This window comes from Ipomoea nil, unplaced genomic scaffold (assembly GCF_001879475.1).
Source record: "Ipomoea nil cultivar Tokyo-kokei standard unplaced genomic scaffold, Asagao_1.1 scaffold1237, whole genome shotgun sequence".
In the NCBI taxonomy this organism is placed as follows: domain Eukaryota; kingdom Viridiplantae; phylum Streptophyta; class Magnoliopsida; order Solanales; family Convolvulaceae; genus Ipomoea; species Ipomoea nil.
This window is the reverse complement of record NW_017617665.1, coordinates 1,323,001-1,339,457: the sequence shown is the minus strand read 5'-3', so window position 1 is coordinate 1,339,457 and position 16,457 is coordinate 1,323,001. Positions and strand designations below refer to the sequence as shown.

Sequence of the window (16,457 nt, the reverse complement as noted above, 5' to 3'; positions counted from 1 at the left end):
TCTGACCATCAGTAGTTGACCGCGATGATGGGGTGAACGCAGCCGTGCCGTCCGTGCCTCGATCGGACGTCGAAATCATCAGCAAAGATGTCTTCGACGGTTCTTCGGGAAGATCGCGAGAGTTCGCAGAGGGTGAAAGGAGAACTTGGAGGAGGAAGAGAAAGTACTGTTACATTGAATGGAAGAGTAGAATTACAGGTGTTAAGAATGAGAGCAACTGCCAGAGTAGATCTTATGCTATATAGGGGGACTAACTGCTACTAACAACCCCTTAACTAACTTGTAACAATTATGTAGATATTTTTAGGCTAATTATCACTCTAATATCCCCCCGCAAGCTGGAGTATACATGGAATGGATCCCCAGCTTGGAGATGAACTTCTGGAATAGAAAAGGTTGCAAGGGTTTGGTCAGAACGTCAGCAACCTGATTGTTGGTTGAAACATGCAGCAACCTGATGACACCTTTTTGGAGTTTTTCCCTTATGAGATGACAATCGATCTCTATGTGCTTTGTACGCTCGTGGAACACTGGATTCTCTGCTATGGCTATTGCAGATTTACTATCGGAATACAATAATGCTGGGCCTTCCAACTTTACTCCCAAAGTTTCAAGCAGAAAAGTTAGCCATTGAATTTCACAGGTAGCCAGAGCCATGGCTCTGTACTCCGCTTCAGATGAGGACCTGGATACTGTGCTTTGCTTCTTTGATTTCCAGGAGACCAAGGCTTCCCTTAGAAACATACAAAACCCCGTTACTGATCTTCTAGTATCAGGGCATGCTGCCCAATCAGAGTCAGCAAACCCCTTCAATTTGAGACTGGAATCTGCTGGAAAGAACAGGCCTTGAGCTGGGCAACTTTTGATGTACCGTAACACTCTATGAGCTGCTCTTAAATGCATGATTGTGGGCTTGTCAAGGAACTGAGATAACTGCTGCACTGCAAAGCAAATATCTGGCCTGGTGATGGTGAGGTATAGTAATTTACCCACCAGTTTCCTGAACTGTGTACTATCTTCCAATGGTGAGTCACTGTCTTGAGAGAGCTTTGGTGACTGCACCATGGGGGTCCTCACAGGCTTGCTTCCAAGGAAGTCAGTTTCTGCTAATAGATCTAGGGCATATTTTCTCTGATTGACAGCAATGCCTTTTTGAGTTCTTGCCACTTCTAGGCCAAGAAAGAACCTTAGGTGCCCTAAGTCTTTGATTTGAAAAACAGAATGTAGGTGATCCTTAATCTGTTGAATCTGATTTCCATCCTTACTTGCCAAAATGACATCATCAACATAGACTAGCAATGGCATAAAATCATCAGCTGAGCCCCTTGTGAACAGAGAATTATCACAAACAGCCTGCTTGAACCCTAGCCCAATTAACTCACTTGTGAGTTTAGAATTCCACTGCCTGCTGGCCTGTTTTAGACCATAAAGAGACTTTGTTAGTTTGCATACTTGCCTTGGATGCTGAGCAGTGAAACCTGGTGGGAGCTGCATATATACTTCTTCATGGAGATCACCATGGAGGAAGGCATTATTCACATCTAACTGGTGCAATTGCCATCCTTTCACAGCAGCCACAGCAAGCAAGGTTCTTATAGATGTGATTTTTGCTACTGGGCTAAAGGTGTCAATGTAATCCAACCCACAAGTTTGAGTATAACCTTTGGCTACCAATCTAGCTTTGCACCTTTCCACTGTTCCATCTGACTTATATTTCACTTTGTAGACCCACTTACATCCAATGGCTTGCTTGGATGGGGGAAGGGTTGTGAGTTCCCAGGTCTTGTTTGCTTGAAGAGCATCAATTTCTACTTGCATGGCCAGTTTCCAACAGTCATGATGGATGGCTTCATTGTATGTCTTGGGTTCAGTCACTTTCAAGACATTCAAGGCAAAGACTTTGAATTTGGGAGTAAGCCTATCATATGACATAACTGCAGACAAAGTGTGAGGAGAGGTTCTTTTGCTGGGAAGACTGTAGTCATAGTCCTGAAGGTATGTGGGTCTAGACACTTGTCTAGTGGATCTCCTGATCTGGTGATGAGGTGGTTCAGTCTGACTTTCAGTACCAATATCTTCACTATGATCTGTTGTGGAATTTTCAGATCTAACACTGCTTTGGGGGTTATTGTCTGGGATGAGAGGGATGGTGATTTCAATACTGGGAGGGCATTTTGATGTGGTTTCATCTGCAGTATAGGTAGCATTAGGTAGAATAATGGGGGGATTGGCCATCTGTGTATTTGACTGGTGTTGTGGCTCATAGGGAAAAGTGTTTTCATAGAACACCACATCTCTGGAGATAAACACTTCCCTAGTGTGTAAGTCATACAGCTTGTAACCCTTCACACCATTGGGATATCCTAAAAACATACACTTCCTGGCCCTTGGGGCAAATTTTGGCTTGTGTCCATTGACAACAGTAGCATAAGCCAAGCAACCAAAGGTTTTAAGATGGCTGAACTGAGGAGACTTTCCAAAGATGATCTGGTATGGAATTTTACCTTGCAGGGCATCAGAAGGGATCCTGTTGATGATGTAAACAGCCTGTAGGATACAGTCACCCCAGAAGCAATCTGCCAGGCCTGCTTGAAATTTTAGAGCTCTTGCAACACATAGGATATGTCCATGTTTCCTCTCTACCACACTGTTTTGTTGAGGTGTGTAAGGACATGAAATTTGATGGATGATTCCTTTCTCTTGATAGAATTTGTCCATTTTGAACTCTTGCCCATTATCAGATCTGATACACCTAACCTTCTTCCCAAATTGTGTAGATACTAAGGTACAGAAATCTTTGACAAGTCCCCTTGCCTCATGTTTTCCTCTCATCAAGAAGGCCCAAGTCAATCTACTGTGATCATCTACAACAGTTAGAAAGTACTGATGGCCATATATGGTTTGTATACCATATGGTCCCCAAATGTCAATGTGAACTAGATCAAAACAAGCAATAGAAGTAGTGTTGCTGACTGGAAAAGGCAATCTCTTTTGTTTGGCAAAATGGCATATATCACATGCCTTCTCTTTATTTGCTCTCAAGTCAGAATTATACAATTGCAACAATCTTATTTTTGAATGAGAAACATGACCTAGCCTTACATGCCATAAGCTATCAACACTACAAACATTTGCTTTGAACTTCTGTAAAGAATCAAAAGAAACAAAGTAATCAGGTTGCATCAGATGATATAAGCCCTTTTCCAACCTAGCCTGTCCAATCATCTTCCCAAGAACTTGATCCTATATGATGCATATATCAGAATGCAGTGTCAATTTACATTTAGAACTCTTTATCAATTCACTAACTGACACTAGGTTGAAGTGGAACTCAGGCACACAAAGCACATTCTGTAAGGTTAAGTTATCTGACACAATAACAACTCCTGTGTGTGTGATGGCAATTTTACTTCCATTAGGAAGTTCCACATGCAGGCCTTCAACTTTCTTTGCCTCTGTCAGTATGTGATGATTGCATACAATGTGGTGAGTAGCACCACTATCCAAGATCAGATTTGCCTGTGGCTTGGCTTCCATATCCAGAGGTGAATTCTGCTTGTGACCACTGATTTCCTTCTGTAGCAATTGCTTAAGTAGCATATACTCATTCTGGGACAAAGAGATAGTGTCCTCTGTAGGATGTTGAGTGATCACTTGAGTCTGGTTAACTGATCCTGCACTCCTGCTTCTTGGTTTCCATCCGGGGGGGGGGGGGGGGGGTACCCATGCTTCTTGTAGCATTTCTCAATCGTATGTCCAGTAAAGCCACAGTAAGTACAGATTGGTTTCTTGCTCCCATTAGAGTAAAACTTCTTTGAATCAGTGCTGCCTCCTGCAGTCTGACTTAGGAGAACCCTCCCTGTACTGAGGTCTCCTGTGGATTGAGCTGAGAATCCACTATTGAACCTTCTTTCTTGTTGTTGAGCCATCAAAAAAGCCTCATCAACAGTAGGCAAAGGCTTCATCATCATGATCTGAGATTGGATTGAGGCATAACTGTCACTGAGCCCTCTTAAGAAAACTGACAGATTATCACTATCCATGTATGTATGTAGTTTATCTAGCAGTCCACAGTCACATCTTCGAACACAACTGCATGTAGGAAGAGGTCTGATGACCATTAATTCATCCCAGAGAACCTTCAGTTTCGCAAAATATGCGCCCACGCTGAGATCTCCCTGTCGGATTTGATGAATTTCAGCTTGCAAATCTGAGACACGAAATATGTCTGCTTCACTGAATCGAGACTTCAATGTCTTCCAGATCCTTTCTGTCGTTCCTATCCACAACACGGTTTGAGCAATCTCCGTGAAAGAGATCGCATTATCCAGGTTGAAACCATGTTATTGCATCTCTTCCAATAAGGAAACCTTACATCATTAACATCAGGTGTTCCCACAGTGTCGTCCACGAACCCCAATTTGTTCTTGGAGAGAAGAGCCATTTCCATTGCTCTGGCCCAAGGGTGATAATTCCTCCCATCTAGAGCTACAGATACGAGAATCAAGGCAGGATTCTCGTTCGGATGCAAGAAATAAGGGCTTGATGGATCATTCGGATCAAACGCAGAGTTTGTGCTGATTGTCGGAGCCGCCGGAGCTACTGCCGGAGCTGCTGTCATTGGAGGTCCTTGGGGTCGAATTGAACTTGTTGCTCCTGTCCAAGCCATGAATCTTAGAGCTCTGATACCATAACACGGAAATGAAAGGAGAACTTGGAGGAGGAAGAGAAAGTACTGTTACATTGAATGGAAGAGTAGAATTACAGGTGTTAAGAATGAGAGCAACTGCCAGAGCAGATCTTATGTTATATAGGGGGACTAACTGCTGCTAACAACCCCTTAACTAACTTGTAAATTATGTAGATATTTTTAGGCTAATTATCCCTCTAATAGAGGGCGACGTAATAACTCTGATCTGTAAACCAAAAATTAAGGGATCAAGATGAAGGAAACTTCTGGATAATCCTTGGTTGGCAGTGAAGATTTCTGGGCGGCAACCATTCTTGATTCCAACAACTCCAAATTAATTCCGGCAGTGGCTGAATTAATATATCCGGTTTTTTTTGGTTCGTCTGGGCATCAGATTATTTTCCTAGCAGATTCTGAGCACCAACAAATTAATAATTGAGCATGCATGAGATAAGTACATTCTTTATATGCTTATTTACTAGATTTAAGGAAACTTATTATATGCATATATATTCTGCTGCCCCAAAATTATTGCAATTAGGATAGCCCTGATTAGGCAGTATTATATTTAAATGTTTAGCAGACTAGATCATTGAGTTTCTTGCTGATTGCTTGCCACTTATGAGTATATCTGCATACTGCATGCACCTAGAATTCATTATATATATGTCTTGATCCTTAGAATACAATCAATGCAATGTATATTTGTATGTGTATGTCAAATGAAGCAAGCAAAACGTCTGATGAAATTCTTAACCAGATGTAGTTCCTTGGAATGTGATCATTGATAATCTTTCTCAAAATGGTTGTCTTGAGAAGGCTTTGTGTGCAATTACTGACATGTCTCAACAAGAGGTTGAACCTAAATTCAGTCACTTTTCTGGCACAAAAACCAGTGTTTTCTATACTGGAAATTGATACACTTGCATATTATTAAGATACGAATTAGTATTAGTGAAAAACCTTGGAAATGAATTTGCATACACATTCAAGTACATCTAAATATTCTATTGGAGATGAAGAATCAGAAAGATTGAGTCTGAATCTGAAAGTGATTTAGATTGTCAAACAAGAAAACAGTTGGATCTAGTCTCTTATTTGGAGATTAAGGTAGTAGAGGATGCTATGCTTGAAGTCATAGCTAAGTATGCTAATAGCCTCTCGCCTAATTTGACATCTAAAGCTGGAAAAATTCACGTTGGAAAGGATACTTGAATACATTAGAATGTAATTCCCACTAAGAGTTGGAAAAATTCCTCTTGGAAAGGATACTTGAATACATTAGAATGTAATTCCCACTAAGAGTCCCCATAGATGGACAAATGGTGGTGTCAAAAACACTGAAGAGAGTCAACACTCTATGAAATGCTGGTTTGCCTGAAGCAAACAAATTGTGAATTTTTTTACACTGTAATCATTGCCTGGAAATTCTGACCGGCGCAGTTTGAAAATTAAATTCGTAAAGAATACTTCTTGAACTCCTTTTGGCATGAAAATTTTTTTCTGGAGAACCTAGACTTGTGGTATTTGATGCCTGTGAAAAGATTTTCTTAAAAATATGCTTTGGTTGTTCCAGAAAAACTATGTAAAGTTTTGGCAGTGTGCTGCCAGTTATTTTTCTGCCTGGCGCAATGTTGGAAAAATTTTGGGAAAAATATTTCTAGACCTTGGATTGTCATGAAATTTTTTATGTATGTTCTAGACTTGCTGAACTACATATCTGCAAAATTTTGAGTCAAAATGTGTTACCGTTTTTCCCCAAAAAATTCTGCAATCCAAGTCAAAATTCTGAAATTTTCTGCCGATTTCAGCTTGTATATCTTGCTATTTTGTGATGTTTTCATACCTATATGAAACTATGAGATAAAATGAGAGCTTGCTTGGAAAAGTACTGTTTTTGACTCCCCAAAATGAATGAATGGGCCCGGCAGCAAACATGTGCTCATTATTCTTCGGTGAACGGTACTTCTCTCATTTTTCTAATTTATGAATTAATAAGAATATCTCTTGTCATGTCATGCCTTGTGTGTACCAAATATGATGTGCATGACTAAATTGAGTTTTTGGTGTCCAAGACATAAGGGACAATTATATCACATATTGCATGTGCTTCTCTTTAATTGACAACATTTAGCATATAATCTCTTGATTATGTTCACATAAGAGATTTTGTTATTTCTCTTGTTGGCAATTTATGATTTGCTATGGCCATAGCTATTGAAATTCATCACACAACTTATAAGTGAGGCAATAGCATGAATTCTCAATATGGTTAGGTTGCACCTGTCGTTGTTAAACCTTAGCTTGCATGTGATAACAATTAAAGGCTATGACATGTTTACAGTTCTAGTTTCATCTATAGAAACTCTTTGACATGAGATTTGGGCATATGATATTTAAGTTTATAGCCCTCATTTTTCTATATTTATTTGCCCAGAAGGTAGATTAAGGACTTTATTTCTATGAGTCACCCTTTAGGATGAACCTTGACGATAAATTCTTGACCAAAAATGGTCCTCCTATCCCATCAATCCCTGAAGGATTGCTATGACGTTACTATGAGTCAAGTTCTTTTTACCCAAGTCTAACTCAATGCATATCACAAATCAATCCCTCAAGGATTGCTATACCCCCTTTTTTTCACCTAGTACGTGGTTTCAGAAGTAACATTTCCCTATTTGCGTTATTATTTATAGTGCGCAGTCTATTTCAATATATCACTACCACAGCGTACCTCTAAAAAGGCTACCAAAGAAGCTTCCGTCTCTTGATTAATTAATGCTAAGAGCACATGATAGGAGACCAATATACATATCCTTAGGTATGCTGACTGCATACTTAATTAATGAAGATTTTTTCTCGGCATTAGGGGGAGATAAGAGTTCAAATTTAATCGAATGCCAAGAAATTTCATAGAATGAAAATATCTTCATTATTTAAATCCATGTACTAGTTAGACTGAACTGGAAGTTCAGAAGATATATATTTGCGATATTAGCAAATAATCTGCCAAATATATCTATTGATCATACTGATCATAAAAGAGTGGCTAGGTCCCATATATATTCCCCAATTTGGGCCAAATATATCTACCGATACTCCTTGACGCCAGAAGTGTAGGAGATCTATCGGTGAAGAGATACGAATCATAATACTAAATCTAGTAAAGAAACATTGTCACTCTTGAAATAGCATTGAACAATTTAGTCCTGAAGACGCTCGTCCAGATGACGAGAAACCCTAGTCAATTTATAGGTGCACCAAACAAACACAATACTAGGGATGCGGAATGACCAGATCAAAATATCTTTGGGAAATGTCTAGAATCTGGTTGTTTTAGAAATTGCCATTACTTTTACAAATATGGGAGTTTTACAAAAATGTTATAGTTGTCGACAACACAATTGCCATTACAAATTGCTCGTTATATGATAATCTGGATCCAGAGTTAGGCACCGGAAGTGCCATAACTATTTAACGTATAAAGGAGCAATTAAGGCATAGCTCGACTCGCTAAAATGAATAAATTCTCTTTATAACAATACACCATTTGAGCGTTAATCCTGAAGGTTACAAAATGGTGTGTGCATGAAAGAGAAATAAGAATAATGAGGTGATGAAGCGAGTTTGTAGCCTACGGGTTCACGCAGAGACCCTGAATTGATTTTAATAAAATATACTCTCCCACGGTAAATGGCATTAAGTTCCGCTACATAACACAATTGACATAATAATAAATTTAGATATGCAGTTAAATTTATTTTGAGAAATCCTGGATGGATTCATAATTCTCGAAGTGAGGATTTATTTAAGCATTATTATGTGTGATTATTTACTCTTTAAAGGGTTGCGAATGGAGTTAATATCCTCATTGAAGGAATAATATGTACCATTGTGTGCTCGATAAAGGGTTGATAATGAACTTATTTATTATTTATTATCTCAGTCAAGATTGATGGTGTAAACATCAATGAAATATATAAAGAGCTTGATAATGTCAGTTCATGTTTAAATACTGAGACTTTTGAAATAAAAAGCTTGTGAAAGCTATAAGTATTATCTCGAATTGAAGATCGAGTTTTTCTTTGAAGTTTTTTTTTTTTTTTTTTTTTTTTTTTTTTTTTTTTTTATATATATATATATATATACCAGTCAGCCTATATCTAAAAATGCTTTTTTCACATGTCTATATGCATATAAGTGTCATGTTTTTATCAAATTAAAGGTTGCCTAATAATCTCTTGAAGCAGATAAGGAGCCTTTTTGGACTCGAAGTCCCTTACTTCATTATCGTTGGAGCACCATTATAGAACCAGAAGTTCCATAATCGCAACATATTTGCGATGAAATTGCTAGCAAAATCTAGTGCTCCCCCTACAAATGAAGTACTTGAATAATGATTAACATATCCTCCGGTATCTTCGAGATACAAAGACATGACATTTATGTAAGAAACCATGATACAGTTTTAATAGGCTACTTGGGTACTGGCTGTTTTTGTTTGATCCCCGCAATGCCAAGTCCAAACTGGTTATACAATGAATTTCCCTAAATGTTCAAAATGAGGACAATAACACTTGTGTTGCACAAATGTTATGTGAGCTCTAGAAGAGCCATAAGATTATTAGATATTTACTCTAGTGACAATCCAGAAGATTTGTCCAATTCATTTTCTCAAATTTTTGAAATGTATGTAGAACTTGAAGATTGTTATCTTCAGGGGGAGACGGGAAGTACATTTACTCGAATCAATCCGGAAGATTGGACGTAAAATCCTGAAGATTAAGTCATAAAAGACTAACAGTTGCGCACTATTTGCAACACGTAAATACAAAAATATCATGTACTCTTTTCCTCACTAGTTTTCTCCCATTGGGTTTTTCTAGTGTGGTTTTTAACGAGGCATGAGTATGATATAATAATGTAAATGGGAAAATGTTGCAAAATAATTGCTTAAATAGACAAACCCCAAAATCCTGAAGATTATGCAGTTTGCGCCCTGAAGGCTTATGGTTGTACTCTTTTTCCCTTGACTAAGTTTTTCCCACAGGGTTTTCTTAAGTTAAGGGTTTTAATGAGGCAACCAATATAATATATGTTTTTACATATATCATGTACTCTTTTCTTCAACTAGGTTTTTCCCACGTGGTTTTCCTAGTGAAGTTTTTAATGAGGCGTGAATATATTTTTTATTGTAATCTTTTCTTGTCTAGGTTTTTCCCACAGGGTTTTCCTATCAAGTTTTTAACGAGGCAAGATCATTGTCAAATAATGTCCAAGGGGGAGTGTTGTAAATAGATTTATGGTGGACATTATTGATAGCTTTGTAACGTCTGTAACGGATGTAATTATTCTCTATTATTATATCTCTTTATTGTATCTTGTATATATAGATCATTGTACTATGATGAAGATAAGGAATAAGATGATCTGTCTTTCCCTCTCCATTCTCAGTATTCCTCTTCTTGTTGATCGCTGCTTTTTCTATGATTTCTTAACAATATTGTATTTATTTTTCTCCAATATAAACATTCTTTACATTCAAATTCATCAATTGATTATATTCGCTACATTGTCCCTACAATGTCTTTATTAAAAAAAAATTATTCATTATCAATAAATTAATTAAGAGAAATAATTTTATTAGTTATATTGTCTTTATATTTCTCTAATGTAAAAATTATTTATATTAAAAGTCATCAATTGATTATATTCACTACATTGTTTATTATCTTTTTTGTGCACTATTTTTTAATTAAATATCAAAGTTATAATACAAAATAATGCTATATATTTATTTACCGTATTTTATTAATACCATGAAAAAATTAAAAAATATAATTAATAAAGCCAATCATATTAACTACTTGAGGGATTTGTTGACAAAGAGAGTATTCAAATCACACAACAAATTGAAGTGAGAACTACCTTGCAATGTCTTTGTTTGACAATAGCAGTTAGCGGTTGGCATTAGCGGATTATATTAGCGAATTTGACTAGCGAATTATATCAGCGGTTGGTAAAAAGATATTTGAAAAAATTAGCGGTTTAGATTAACATTTAAAATGACCTAAGGGTATACATATAATTAATAATAATAATAATAATAATAATAATAATAATAATAATTGTTTTAAAAAATAAAAAAATAAAAAAAATAAAAAAATAAAATTAAGCCAATCATGTTAACTACTTGGGGATTTATTGACAAAATCAGTATTCAAATCACACAACAAATTAAAGTGGAAACTATCTCGCAATGTGCTTGTTTGGCAATCAGCAGTTAGCTCTTCAATATTAGTATATATTTAATATCTTATGCCCTAATTTTTATTTGCTCTCCCTTATGTCTCGTATTTGGTTTCAACCATACCTATACAATTATTTTATTGACAATTATAATCAATCTTGACTATATTATTTTGCATTTGTAAACTTAGAATTACCTATTTAAATACACAAATTTAACATTCAATTATCTATGCATGAACAATTTCAATATAATCTTGCCTTGATATACTTTAAAGTACTTATTTTTTTTAAAAAAATATTGGGCATTATCTCAATCGCGCAATGCGCGTAAAATACTATTAGTTTATAGTATTTTCGACATATATTAATAATTTACCATATATAAAGCATCTATTATTATTATTATTATTATTATTTAATATCTCTAAAAAAAGATTAATTTTAAATATACAAACAAAAATCTTTTCCTAGTATTGGCAGGAATAGAATTATGTTTTTATGTATACAAATTAATTATTAATTATTACCAAACTTTCTTTATAAATTCAGTCCTAAGAAAGAACAAGATTTCGTCCAGCACATTCAACCTCAATTTGGCATAGCTTATTTTAGGTTATGTTTGGTAATGTTTCCAAAATAAGCTAGTAAATTAAAATAAAAGTTTATTTTGAAAAATTATTAAAGTCTTTCAAAAATGAGTCCTTTAATTTGTATTGGTGGGACAGTAAAACGGCAGAAAACAGAAGGCATTGATTTCATAAGCAGCTTGCCGGATTCAATAATTCATCAAATCTTGGCGAGGCTTCCGGTTAAAGATGTCCACCGCGCATCCGCCTTGTCCAAAGACTGGCACCGCTGCGTCTCCGATTACCCTTTCCCCGAGTTGAGAATCCTAGTTTCCAATGAAAATCAGGTATCTCCCAGCAACATACAAGGCTTCTACGCGGGAGCGGAGCGCCGCGTACGCGCCTTTTACCAAGATATACCGTCGTCTCTGCGGAGAAGCAGGCTGCAAATCGACTTCCCAAATAAACAATCCCTTCTCTACTGCAACCGAGTTCTGGGTATTGTGGCCGATCAGGACAGAGTGAAAGAGCAGGATGTTTGTCTCGCCGGTTGTCCCTCGGCGCCGATCAATACTTACACCGGGTTCCAGAGAATCTTGGGCGCCGATTCTCTCGCCGCAAGCTCACTCTTCAGAGATTAGAGGTGAAGCTTCCCAATCTGCGGAAGATCGGTTTTGTGGATTGCGCGTTGTCCAGGAGAGATCGCGTGTTGCACAAGTTCCTGCTGGGATCGCCGGCCATCGAGCACCTCCGCATCCGCAACTGCGACCGGATCGAGAGAGCCGTCGGCGGCGTCTACAAGATTGTGATTCCGGCGGAGAATCTCAAGTATTTCGAATGCGTGGTTCGGAGATGCTACCCGCAGACGGTGACCATGGACATCCAGTCCCGGGTTCTCCAAGCTTTCCGTTTCAAGTACTCGCCGTCGCCGGTGCGTGGCAAACACCCGCCGCTTTTCAGGATGAACATCGACCTCACGCGCCACCAATCCCTTACACAGTTGAGGCTGACGAGGGTGACGTTTCTCCGGCGCTCAGATCGCCTCCCGATGGACTTAATCCCCGGAACCTTGGCCGCCGTTCAAGATTTGCGTCTGAAATTCTGCCGGTTTCAGCCACGGAACTCCGTCCCGGACCGCAACATTCTCACCCAGAGCCTTGCCAGATTGGTGTTGTCTGAAAACGTAGGATTCAACCTCGGCGTCAACATTGTTGCCCCAAGTTTAGTTTCGCTCAAATACCATAATTCTTCTTCGCACCCATCAAACCCTTTGTCTCACGTTATCGCCCCAAACCTCCAGGACATTCATATCAAAATCAAAGCACCCAATCGGCTTTCTCTCATAGCCTCCATTAATGATGAACTCAAGAAGCTTAGAATCTACCCCTATGTTAACATACAATGCTTCCCTCTTCCCCACAAAGAACAACAAGGGATAGTGATGCAACAAAAGCTATTTGAAGTGAACTGGAAATCTCATCTGGAATGTGAATCATTTGCAAGTAATGGTGTATGCATATCATCCCGGACTTGCTGATTTATTCTGCATGAATATCTGATCCCAATCATGTTGGCTCAAGTGAAAGAGGCTTGAATCTTTTAAGTACGATCATTTTTTTTATTTTTTGAAAGAATTGTCTCAAATGATTGAGAGAGTTGTTTAAATGGCTCAAGGATAAAATGCGTTTTTGAACATATATGTATATCACTCAAGTATAAAGTGAGTATTTAGTTTGACTACAAGGAATGTTAGGTCAAAATTTGTACTACAAGATTTGATTCATTAATTCTGAATATATAGTTTATTAATTCTCGATATAAGTTCAAATTATGCACATCATAACGCTGTTAACGGCAATCAAAAATGATTTTTTTTTTTTTTAAGTTGGACGGTGTTGTTTTTAATCAAAACGACACCGTTTTGCAACTGTGTTGCACGGCATAATTTGTCATGTGCTGCATAGCCAAATACATTTTTTTATGCCATATCTACTTCAATTCCCATATCACTAACACAGCCGGATGCTCATCATTTCCTAACGCACCAGACAATATATCTTGTCTTTCTGACTCAATGAATTCACCTTGAGAAAGCTTGCAACTCAAGAAAATCCTAATATATATAAACATTATTTTATAATAATTACCATTATATTTCGTTTAATATATTCAACATAACTATCGTAGTAAATTATAATATATTTACTTACAATTTTTTCAATGACCATTCTAGTCGCTTCAATGGGAATTGAAAATTTTCAAAGAAAACCAACGTCATTTATTTTATTTTTTTAAAAAACTAGTATTTGCACCCGTGCGATGCACGGAATGAATTTGTTGTATAATATTAAGAATATATGAATCGATATATAATTATTTAAATTATAACATCAAATATTATATAGTGCAATTAAAGATATGACTTTGATCGTTTATATATTTTGATGTTATCATTGCTTGAATTTGTGCAAATAATTGCTCAAATTAATAGATAATGTCTAATGTACGCATGAAGTGCTATAACTTTGAAGATTTTATTTATCATTGTTTAGTATTTTCATAAATTAGGCAAATGTGCTCGTTTTCTAACAACTCAGTTATAGAAATGAATTGATATCCTTATTTATTTGTATGGAAGATATATATATTTTTTTGTTTAGATATATAGCAATTTTTTCATTAAAAAAAAAACATAATATCACCGATTATATTTACACATTATTAAAACTTCTTTGTAGACGACATTGGTAGTGACAACACGTACAATCTTGTCCATCTTCGTCTAGAGCTAACACCTTCAATCTATCAGGACTGGTTACTCAAGTGAAAATATATAATGGTAGAATATCACTCAATTAGTGATCCTTTTATATTTTCAGTCAATTAGTAATATCAGATCCATTTTCAACCAATTATTATTTTTTATTTTATTTTCAATCAATTAGAATATCAAATGCAATGATCTTTTTACCTAATTTTCGTTCCATTTTTAATTGATGATGTAGATATTATTATTGAAATATTTTCGTTCCATTTTTAATTTACCTTTACTATTGTTTAAAATATACATTTACTATTGATAATGTAGGATATTATTATTGAAATATTTTCCTCCAATTTTTTCCGTTCCATTTTTAATTAAAATGCAATGATCTAACCATTTTTTTATTTTATTCAATTATGGATCATTTTTTATTTGCAATATTCATTTCCTTTTATATTTTCATTCAATTAGTAATATTAGATTCATTTTCAGTCAATTATTCTTTTTTCTTTTCAGTCAATTAGAATATAGATAAATATTTATTTTTACCTAATTTCCGTTCTATTTTCATTTGATGATGTAGAATATTATTATTGAAATATTTTCGTTCTATTTTTAATTTATCTTTACTATTTTTTAAAATATGCATTTACTATTTGATGAAGTAGAATATTATTATTGAAATATTTCCTTTCCATTTATAATTTTCCTTCACTTCACAAAAAAAAAAAAAAAAAACAAAAAAACAAAAAAAAAAAAATTGGACATCTCAATACTTGCCCACATTGATGGGCAAGCAATTATGTTAATGCTCATCCCCTTGTATAGAAGTTTGTAAGAGGAGCAATGCTCCTCTTATATAGATGAGCTCAAGAGCTCCTATTTCCAAACATTTTCAATGTGGGATTATTTACAAAGGGGAGCCAGTGGCTTCGTTTTGTCTTCTACTTATTTTTTTTTTTTTAATTTTAATTTTATTTTGTATATGATTTTGTTTGGATAATAATAATAATAATAATAATAATAATAATAATAATAATAATAATAATAAAAAAATAATAATAATAATAATAATAATAAAATAATAAAACAAAAAAATTATTATTATTGACAAATTCGTCATTTTAATATTTTATATTTAATCAAAACACCAAAAATATTATTAATAACTCAGTAATTTGCTCCAAACTACTAAAAACTAAAACAACACATACATTTGGGGTTAATCTTTCCCAAATCCCACTAATAAATAAATAATAAATAAATAAATAAGCTAAAATTAGAAGCCAAAACTAAGGCATCTTAAATAAAAGCCTTTTGACTTATCAATACTTGCCCACATTGATGGGTTCTTCTTCTTCTTCTTTTTAATTTTCATTTTATTTTGTATATAGTTTTGTTTGGATTATTATTATCATTATTATTAAAATAAGAAGCTATTAAGATAAGGTTTCTTAAATGAGAGCCTTTTGAATCGTTGGACTTCAGTAGGTTGAGAAAGTTTATATTAACATATACTACATGTAACAGGTCAATCGAATCGTTATGCTGTCGAACCAAGTCCATTTTATTTCTCTCATAGCCTCCATTAATGATGAACTCAAGAAGGTTAGAATCTATCCCTATGTTAACATACAATGCTTCCCTCTTCCCAACAAAGAACAGCAAGGGATAGTGAAGCAACAAAAGCTATTTGAAGTGAACTGGAAATCTCAGCTGGAATGTGAATCATTTGTAGGTAATGGTGTATGCATATCATCTCGGACTTGCTGATTTATTATATTCTCCATGATGAAGATCCCAATTAGAAGTCGTTGGCTCAAGTATAAAATGAATTTGAACATATCTGTATAAAGTGAGTATTTAATTTGACCACAAGGTATGTTAGATAAAAAATTAATGTACTTACAAGATCTGATTTTGTTGGAATATTTTTGAATTTTTTTTACTTATGTTATCATAAACAGTTAGGGTGTGTTTAGTTGGCATATGGGAATTAGAATCGAAATGAATATCAAATACTTAGTAATGGTAATGGATTTTACTGAAAGTATTTTGCATGTTTGGTGGTAGAGTTGAATGCATGAGAATGATTATCAATAATGTTGTTTGGTTATGTGTGATCCAATAATGGAATACAGATTTAAAAAAATACAACAACACAAAATCAAGACAATTTGGGTAT

The 16,457-nt window shown here is 35.4% G+C and overlaps 1 protein-coding gene across 1 annotated transcript; it reads left to right on the top strand.

The window, feature by feature from the left end:
• The first annotated feature begins 11,934 nt into the window (after nt 1–11,934).
• LOC109184023 lies at nt 11,935–16,076 on the top strand. The gene is made up of 2 exons (XM_019334058.1): nt 11,935–13,048; nt 16,054–16,076. Exon 1 carries the CDS (start codon nt 12,383–12,385, stop codon nt 13,043–13,045), a length of 663 nt encoding a protein of 220 aa, XP_019189603.1. The 5' UTR covers nt 11,935–12,382; the 3' UTR covers nt 13,046–13,048; nt 16,054–16,076.
• The last annotated feature ends 381 nt before the right edge of the window (nt 16,077–16,457 follow it).

Coding starts and splice junctions, on each gene's coding strand:
- LOC109184023 (XM_019334058.1), top strand. CDS start 12,383: ATGGACATCCAGTCCCGGGTTCTCCAAGCTTTCCGTTTCAAGTACTCG.